Source organism: Artemia sp. Qi Xiang Cuo, chromosome 1 (genome assembly GCF_049724085.1).
Source record: "Artemia sp. Qi Xiang Cuo chromosome 1, ASM4972408v1, whole genome shotgun sequence".
Lineage (NCBI taxonomy): Eukaryota > Metazoa > Arthropoda > Branchiopoda > Anostraca > Artemiidae > Artemia > Artemia sp. Qi Xiang Cuo.
Genome location: NC_142794.1, coordinates 29,539,414 through 29,549,044, shown reverse-complemented (window position 1 = coordinate 29,549,044; position 9,631 = coordinate 29,539,414). Strand labels below are relative to the sequence as shown.

The window sequence follows — 9,631 nt, the reverse complement described above, 5'->3', positions numbered from 1 at the left end:
GAATGATTTTTCTTTATATTTGGAAGTTTCATTATCAAGGACATGAAATTAAATTGTTTTTTCGTCTCTTGGATCCATGTTACTTGGATAGAAATAAGATTTTTCTTTATATTTCGAAGTTTTGCTACCGGGGACATGAAACTAAAATGCTTTTTCGTATCTTGGATCCATGTAGCTTAAGTCAATTTTAGGTTTTTTCTAGATTTAGAAGCTTTGGTACTTGGGACATAAAATTAAAAAGTTTTAAGTCTCTTGGATCCATGTGCCTTTGGTCTAATAAATACTTTTCTTTATATTTGCTAGTTTTGGTACCAAGGACATGAAATGAAAAAAAAAAGTTTTTCATCTTTTGGACCCATGTGTCTTTGGTCTAGTCATACCGAAAAACTGTGCTTTTCTTAGATTTTTCATTATATTTGGAACACGTTCCATGGAGAAGGATTATCATAACTCAGAATGGCCCTAGCCTACATTACGACATTTTTCAGAAATGAAACAATGATCGAACGGAAACCAAAAGATTTTTGTACTTTTTCACTCCTCGCCCACTTTTCCTGCTTTACGTTGGTTTAAGTGGTTTACCCCCCCCCCCCTCCCCTTTTGCGTGTGTAACTGAAAAAAGACTTGGATAATAGCCCTAAAGAGGGCTATCAGTTTGGCCTCTTTAACAAAAAAAAAGATATCTCGCCCTTTTTTTCAAGGAACTTCAGTCCATGATATCAAAAAACGTTTGCAGAGCATGTTCAGGAACAACAATATAGTATAAGTGGTGCATTTTGAAAAAGTTTTACTGGTACCATAAACTAAGTGGGGAAACTAAATGAAACAATATTTAATGAATAATTGATTTTTCTATATACTTGTTTGAAGAAAAGCGAAAAAATGCAAATTGATAAAGAAAACCTTACTTTGTAAAATAACGAAGAAAATAATAAGAGAAGGTAATAAATATAATAAAGAAGAATAATAAAATAATAATGAAAAATAATATAGAAAAAATTAATAGTATAAAAATAAAACTAACAATTATTTAAGAAAACCAAAAGAACCAAGGTGATTGTTAGCCAGTTGAAAAAAAAAGAAGCAAAAACAAAAGAAGACATATCGGCGAAGACCTTCGCTATGCTGTCGCCAGTGCTCTAACACAGATCAAAGAAAATATCTTTAAGTAAAACCTTTCAAAACTGAAGAAACACCAAGTGTCATGGCAGGTAAAAAACAATTGAGAGCGTAATAATTTTATAATTACAACATAAATTACAACATAACATAACTATAACAATAATTACAACAATTACAACATAAGCTAAAATAACATCCTATTTTTTTCTGGGTTTTGTTTTTTCAGTAAAGCCTTACTTTTTAAAAACTCTACAAATGCAGGGAATCAAGTTATTTGGCGCTGTTTTATGAATATATTTCGCACAAGCAATGAAGCAGTAACTTCTGTCCATTTGAAGTTTCAACTTTGCTCTTTAATATCGTTAGAATATATTGTAATTTCATGAAAGACTGAGTCAATAGAAATAAAATCCCTATTCTTCATCACGAAGCGACAAAGACGTAGAAAAATGAAGATGAAAAGTAATGGTTTAAATAATGTACAGACAGATAGGGATCTAAAGAGGAAGCAAATTCGTAGGCCTATGACTATAATCTGTGACTAACCAGAATAACCTAACAAATAGGTTCTACGTAGTACTTGTGATTGAATAAAAACTAGGTAGATATTTTATAGCATAATTTCCAGCTTTGAATATGCATCTTGAAAAGAGAAGATACAATAGCAAGATTGGAATGGCACTCAGGAAAGGATCACTCTAGGTGGAAATATGTAGAAAGATAAATCCAAAGTCATTTGCAGCATTGTAAAATAAAAATCAGCTTCTCTGTAATAGAAAAATTGAAAGTTAGTATCACTTTTGAGGAAGACTTTTCATTTTCAATTGATATTTAATTTTTCACCAGATATTCAGGAACTGATACAGCTTGTTACAGTCATTACATTATATTAATTCCAAAGTCAGTTTGCCTTCATAGAGATTACATCGACAACGTCTGAGAAAATTTCTATGACTAAACCAAACACAATGTTACCCTTAGGGAGTAAATTTACTGACTCTCGGATTCTTAACATACACTTAATTACCAGCAAAGCCTATTTTACAACAGACTTAAGAAACTGCTAACAGTTTCTTGGAAACACAATTTGAAGTGTCCTTATCCCTTCCTCCTCCTCCAAATAAAATCCCAAGAATTTAAACTTAATCTCCAGCAATGAGACACATCTGGGTAAACTCACCAAAACTATGTATAAAGGAGGGCACTATTTTAATTAAAACTATTGACCGTATATTGAGAATACTCGCTTGGCTTCATGTAACCTTTGTGGACATCCAGACATTTTAGGATAAATAATTTGGTCATCTTTTTTTGACCATAGGTTTTTCTGTCACTAACAAGACTGTTATAGGACAACGTGTCATCGGTTTTTCCCACCAGAGGACTAACCGTCACTATTTTTCGTCTTACCAGATATACTGTCATTGTTTTTTCTTGTCATTAGACAAATTTTCATCGTTTTTATTTTCAATTGGACAATTTACTGTCATCGAAAAAATTGACATTGTTCATTGGAAAAAAAAATCATCGTTTTTCTGGAATGGACAGATAGTTATTAATGAGGTTTTAGCATGCGTCCAAGTCCTTCCCTCCTTTGGGTGACATAAAAAGATATAAACGTGACATTCCACGCCTAAACTGTTCTATGTATGGCAAACAACTATGGAAAACAAACCTTGACCAAATCATTTTGAGCATATGCCTAGTGCATAAGTCATACGAGTATATGTCATACATGATCCGTATAAAGGATAATAGGATCTCAAGACAAATCTTGGAATGGAAACTGAAGGAAGCTGCAGGAGAGGCTGAAAAAAAATGACATTGCATCGCAGATATAGACGGGACCGGTCCAAGATTCATACGACGATATAAGCCCAATGGGCAAATATTTTAGGGGTGATGCACAAGCAGGACGACTGGCAGCTCTCCGTGTAAGCCCCAGGTGCCTCTAGTGGCACAGGAGAATATAAGGTCTAAGGATATGCCTAGTGGCACGCTTCAGTGATACAAATAATGCACAACGGGAAAAAAAAATCTAAATAATCTAATTAAAAAAAAAGAAACGAAAACCAGAAGTACTTATTTAGAGAATAAACTTCCGGATAGTTTTTGTGTAACCATTTACACAGTATTTTGTCACAAAACTTATGGAATGTCACTTGGTAATTATGATTAAGCAATCTAGTTCACAAAATTCCAAAACCAATCTGAGGCAATACCTAACAAATAATCATGGCAAATATTATAATTAGAAGTTAAATGAAGTTGATCTGCAGAAAAGAGCCACAAACTTCCATAAAGTCCCATAGTCCTGTCCAATAATCAAGTCACATAAAGATGTTTAGTTGAAAACCTAGAATCAACGATAAAAAGTGTCTGATTGGTTTATCTTGAAGTACGAATATTTCAAAAACACTTTCCATCTCTTAATTGTGGATCTCTACTTTTTTTAAATAACTAAAGGTCCTCTGATTTTTTGACACTCTCTGCAAGGATATTCCATAAATCCTGCTGACATATTTCATTTTTTAAATGTGCTCTTCTACCATTCCTACTTTAGTCAACGAGTTAGTAGCATTTCAAGTAAAATGACCATGCATATAACCGTTTAATATCAAATGATCTAAAATAGATACTGAACGAAACAGTTGACTAAGACACTGGTATGTAACGCAACAGCCTGGAGATTACGTAGTTTTTCTGCATACAGCACTTTTAATTTAGTAAAATATAAAACTGTATTATGAAAATTCTGTACCTGACAAGTAATGAAGCGAATAACCTTATTCTGAGAAATTTACTCGTGTTTAAAATCCATATAAAAGTTTTGGGCCCTTAAGACGCCACCACAAGGTATTTATTTATGTTTGAGAACATTGATGATTAAGAGATTAATGAAATTATAATACAAAAATAGTATTACTCGGTTTGGCATCCTCCGTTCGACTCTTTATCTAATTCTAAGGAGCCTTAGAAGCAACTATCTCATTATTAATTTTCGAAGACTACTTTTAATCGAATTAGAACCCTAGATATCTTGGAAGATGAGAATGTTGAATTGAGGCAAGAGAAAATAAAATCCTACCAGTAATGTTAACTAATTTTCTATCTTACTATTAACCATAAACTTGTTTGGTGCATATTAAATTCCAATTTACTTTTATTTTTGAACACACGAATATTAACTTTAGAAATATGATCATCAAAATATCGGTTGATTTAGAAAAATATATTGTTTTTTTTTCATCAACAATATTAGCCAAGCACCAGGGAGATTGAGCCTCATCGCTTTCATACTAACCAAAAACAAAATTAAATTAAAACCGAACCCTGAGGAAAACCTCACTTTATCAAGCAAGGACTACAAACAACATTACTGAGAATGAGTCATATCCATCTACGTTTTAATAGTATTCAAGCCAATCGTAAATTCGCAACAAAAGGTACATTTAAACATCTGATTAATAGCTAATCTTTTACATCACTCCAACACGAGGTTTTACATGACTAAACTTTTAGAATTGATGTTCACAGGAATATCGTTCGATACCAAATTGAAGATGTCAAATGAAGCTGTTTATTAAGCATTCCACTTTTGACACGTCAACCTTAAGGTAGTTAGACGGAGCTGTGTGCCTTCATGTCTGTCTTGTCGGTTGGAAGATGGGGGAAAGGCAGGGTAAAATACGACAAGGCTCTAGAGGAGGAGAATGAAAGACTGAAGAGCGTCATCGGTAATGACTGAACCTGTCCTATTAGCCCTATTCTGGATCTTTTGAAATGGTGCAAATAACAATGATGGAGCACCAGCATACAGCGGGCAGCCGTTTTCGACAATATGTCTGATGTAAAACTTGTAACGTGGAATGATTAAGCTGGATGGTAATTAAATAAAAAAACAGCTTGTTGAACAGAAAGTAAGGACCAACATTAAAACTTAAAATGAATTGAAATTATTATGTAAATGAGGGGGTCAGCCAAGACTTAGACTATAAAAGCACTAGACTATAAATAACTGGTCATAGAGATTTTCCTTTCTTTTTTTGAATGTTGTAGGGAAGTGAAAATTCATTCACGAATCCCGGCTTATGCATCCAAAATCCAAGTCCCATTCTTCTAAACGCCTTCTCAAGAGTAGCCTTCGTCTTCTAGAAAAAGACAAATATATTTACAACAATAAATTATCCCAATACCTTTTTAAAAATTTTATTCATATATATGATTAAAATATAATTCAAAATAGGAATTAACTTTGGCAAATAAACTATTATTTGATAAACTAAATTAGTAGGTATATTATTTTTCTGCAGTACTACGGTTTAAGTGTTTCAAGGTAAGATATCCATTTTGATGTAACTTGTCAAGGTGGAATTCAGCTTTATGTAAATGGTAAATGGTAAATGAAACAAAATGTTTCAGTAAAGTCTCATCAAATGTTTCAGTAAATGGTCATGAAACAGCTTGAAACAGCTAGGACCGAGTTCTGACAATTGTACTTTAACATCATTATGACATGAATCATATCCAAACAGTAGGGCATCATTTTGGCATTCTAACTTTAGAAAGTAGGGCATCATTGTGACAATAATTGCATTTAAAAAAAAGTAGGATATCGGTGTGGCAATGTATTCACTTTAAAAGTGTGACAAAAGTGTGAAAATATTTGTTATAATGGGCTATGCTTTGATACACTTTGCAATTAGCAAGTATGTTGCTTTCATTTTTATTACTTTTTTCCAAGAGTTTATTTAAAATAGAAGAGTGCATCAATTATCATATATTAGCACAATCAAAACGATAGTGAATATGAAAAAAATTAAATAAGAAAAAGGATAATAAAAGAAGTAAAAAGGATAAAGGAAAATTTACATTAGTTGCTTAATAGTCAAGAAAATTGACCCCAGCCATCCTCAGGTAAAGGCCACATTCATTACACCAGTCAAGACAGCGACATCCACGAGCACCTGGCCTTGATCGAGGTCACAAATTTCTTAAAGTAGCCTGACCTTCATAGAGTTCTTTGGCCCTGTTCTTGATACGGTTCAGTGCTTCCTATGGCCTCTATAGAAATGGATTCTATGATTCTACTAATGTAGTGTTAATTTTATTTACTGCTGTTTGTTTTATTAAGAGCCCGTGAATACAGTTTTGAAGCTAATCTAAATGTATTTACAATGTATTTGTGCTAAATTATTATATCATCAAAAGTTCAATGAAGGTGCTGTATAATGTTGAGTAATCGCCTTAAAAGTGTATGTAAAAATTTTGAATGAATTGATGTCAAATTTGTCGACTGAATAATTTTTTTGAAAAAAAAAGTTTAACAAATTTATAACAACATAGGTTCCCCGTGATACTACTGACACTTTTTTCTTATAATAAAATGGGGTATATAATCTGGGAGATGTTTTGTAAACTCATTAGAAAGGTTGGGGGTTCCCCGAAATTCTAAGAAGTCGTAAATGAAATGAATACGGGGGATAAAAAAAATTGAATTAAGTAAACAAGTCTATCAGTTTTGAATAGATAATTGTTAATATGATATGCCTAGTTTACTCTTCTTCGTATGAATGATTATAAGAGTATGTCTTAGATTTAGCCTCTTTCAGGGGTATGGTTTGTCCGAAAATCTATTTTAAGAAGATGAAACTCAGACCAAGGGTCTAACCTTAGACCAGGGTATGAAGGGCTGGCCTACATAATAACGTTGCACCGAGTTTAATATATCTCCGCACAATGTTGTGAGGACTCTTATATATCACAATACCAGCGTCATATTAGCGTTAAAAAAATAAAAAAAAACAGGGACCAAAAAAAATCTGATTTCGATCTTGGGACAGCCAAAACCAGCAGGAACATTGTTATGGTTTCTACTACTCTCCAAGTGCACATCTATAATAAAAATAAAGTATTTATAGCATTCATGTTACATCAGAAGTTCTAAAATCAGAGAGCCGATACTTACGCTGACAATTTTGTCCCATGTACCTTGTCTCCAATGCTTTGTCAGTCCAATAAACAGTCCATCAATTTTACCCTGCAGTCGACCATCGCTTCTATTAAATGCTTCGATTTCGCAGTGCCTATAAAATGAGGCAATAAAAATTATCCAGCAATAAGCTTCTGCCCGTTTTACAAAGTACTTGCCTTAAGTTACACATTCATCAAACTAAATAAAGTAATCACTGTGTCCTGGATCTATCTAATTTAGTCAATCTAAATTAATTTTAGGGGTTGCCTCAAACAAATTGCAAAATTTTTGATTTTATTTCGATTGAAACCGAAAAAATTTATTTGCAACAAATACAAAATAGGGCTAAATTGGGCGAGAAGAAATTAACAATTTTTTGTCTTTTCTTATAAAATGACGACTTCTTGAAGACACCTTAATTTACTCTTACAGAAAGTCAGTAATAGGGCACATAAATCATGAACCTGCACTTTGTTTTTATTTTGGATGCTCATATTTGAACCCCCTTTTTTTTGCTCATAAATCAAGCGTTGATATAGGCCTGAGAACAGCAATTTGTTAAGTTGAATCTATACAGAAAAAAAAATTCGGCTACTAATACAGAGAAGAAGTTGTGTCCATTTCTGTCTACGGTTGGTTTTGGCCAAAAAGTAGTTCCAGTATATGTATATTATCTCTGAATATGTTTCTTTATTCGTTTGAGGAATCCTGTGAAGCAAAGTGCCACATCTAAAATGTAGGTGCAAGTCAGACTAAGCTTTTTTCTAATATTGTCAAATTCTGAAAGTTTTTTGATAGTTTTGCCAGTTCTGGTTTATTTGGCTTTTGGAACGAGCAAGAACAGCCAAAAAGCGACGCAAACTAGGATTCTGGCATATTCTGAAAGCTAAATAAACAAGATCTTGCCAAAGCGATCAAAAACCTTTCAGAAATGGTTACTACTTGGGAAAAGCTAGTCTGACATGCACCTACATCTTAGACCTTATCTTAGACCTACATCTTAAAAAGCTTCACAGCGTTCTCTCAACGAGTAAAAAAATGTATTCGGAGATCTTAGACCGATATTGGAATTACGTTTTGGCTCAATATCCAGACGCCATTATTGTCTTTGATCGCTTCGATATCGCTTTTTCGATGAATAATATAACTCATCTTAAGCGAAACCATGTCACTAGACGGTAAGAATTGTTTAACCCAGAAAGGCGACTGACCACCAAAAAAGAGAAATTTCTTTGGTGCAAAAAGAATTTACTTTCTGATTTACTTTCTGATTATTTACAAAGCAAAAGTATGAGAACCGTACAAGCTAAAACTGATGCTGACTTACTAATTGTGCTTTCAGCAGTTGAGTGTTCGAATATTTGGGTTATCATAGTTATTGGTGACAGTACCGACTTGTTAGTGTTGTTACTTCATCATTGTATTCCTGAGTACCACAAGGTGTACCTGCAATCTGAGCCTAAGGTGACAACTTCAGGTGTAATTTGGGACATAGAAGCCATCGTTAAGAAGATTTGGACTGAAACCAGCAAACTACTTCTTTGTGCTCATGCAATTCTTGGCTACAAAACAACTTCCTGTCTATATATACTTGGCAAAGGAATTGCGCTTTAACGGCTAAGAGACAACTAACAATTAAAAAAAAATATTTCAACGCTTTTTTAGAATTGGTGCTTCGAAAGAAAAGATTAAAGTAACAGAAGAGGCTGCACTTTCTATATTGTACGTTGGAAAACCAACTAGAATTGTTAACAGTTACCGATAACATGTCTTTCAGCAGAAATTAGCGACGTCTACAACTTTCGTTCATCCCCAAGATCTACCTCCTACTTCAGCAGCAGCGAAATTTCACGGTTTGTGAGCTTATCTCTAAGTACGAGATTATATCATGCTTCAGAGCACTGCCCTTTATCCTAAGAATTTGGGATGGAAACTTCATAACGGTATGCTGTACCCTATTCTCACGGACCTTCAGCAGCACGAAAAAAATTTCACCGTCTTTAAATGTGGCTATGACGGATACTTCGATAGTGACCGGTGCAGCTGTCATCAAAATGGCATCGAACGCAGCATTGATTGCAAATCTTGAATATGAACAATGTTCTAATGTTCAGGTATAAATCGAAGATGCAGAAGACATATGAAATATAAATCAATGTGATGAATCTCTAACCCTTTTGCAATTTCAAACTAACTGTAATTTTTTGTTAAAACCGAAATCAATGATTTCCCTGGTCGTAAGAAGTTGCTGATTGGCATTTAATAATCTGGGGTGGTCACGTTTAGGGTGGACGGTTCGAATAAATTAATTGGGACACGACTTCTCTCCTGAATTAGAGTCCAATTTTTCTCAATGGATTCATTTTAGCGTCATCTTGTTCTCAAACCTATATCGACACTTGATTTAAGGGTAGGAGGGGAAGGGAACAAAACATGAGCGTTCAAAACAAAAGCAAAGTGCATAATTGTAATATACGTTCCAGATTTACCTATGATCGACTTTCTATACGTGCAAATTAAATTGTTTTTAAAATT

General features: G+C 33.6%; 1 protein-coding gene across 1 annotated transcript; it reads right to left on the bottom strand.

Annotated features, from left to right (window-relative positions):
- Nucleotides 1-2,609: 2,609 nt before the first annotated feature.
- On the bottom strand, nucleotides 2,610-8,598 carry LOC148956191 (uncharacterized). Its single transcript, XM_089089672.1, has 3 exons — nucleotides 8,543-8,598; nucleotides 7,091-7,208; nucleotides 2,610-5,273 (listed from the first exon to the last, which is right to left on the bottom strand). Exons 1-3 carry the CDS (start codon nucleotides 8,596-8,598, stop codon nucleotides 5,145-5,147), a joined length of 303 nt encoding a protein of 100 aa, XP_088945798.1. The 3' UTR covers nucleotides 2,610-5,144.
- Between the last annotated feature and the right edge of the window lie 1,033 nt (nucleotides 8,599-9,631).

Coding starts and splice junctions, on each gene's coding strand:
- LOC148956191 (XM_089089672.1), bottom strand. CDS start 8,598: ATGGCTTCTATGTCCCAAATTACACCTGAAGTTGTCACCTTAGGCTCA. Junction 7,209..8,542: donor ACCTTAGGCTCAGATTGCAG/GTACACCTTGTG, acceptor CTCATTTTATAG/GCACTGCGAAATCGAAGCAT. Junction 5,274..7,090: donor CATGGGACAAAATTGTCAGC/GTAAGTATCGGC, acceptor GTCTTTTTCTAG/AAGACGAAGGCTACTCTTGA.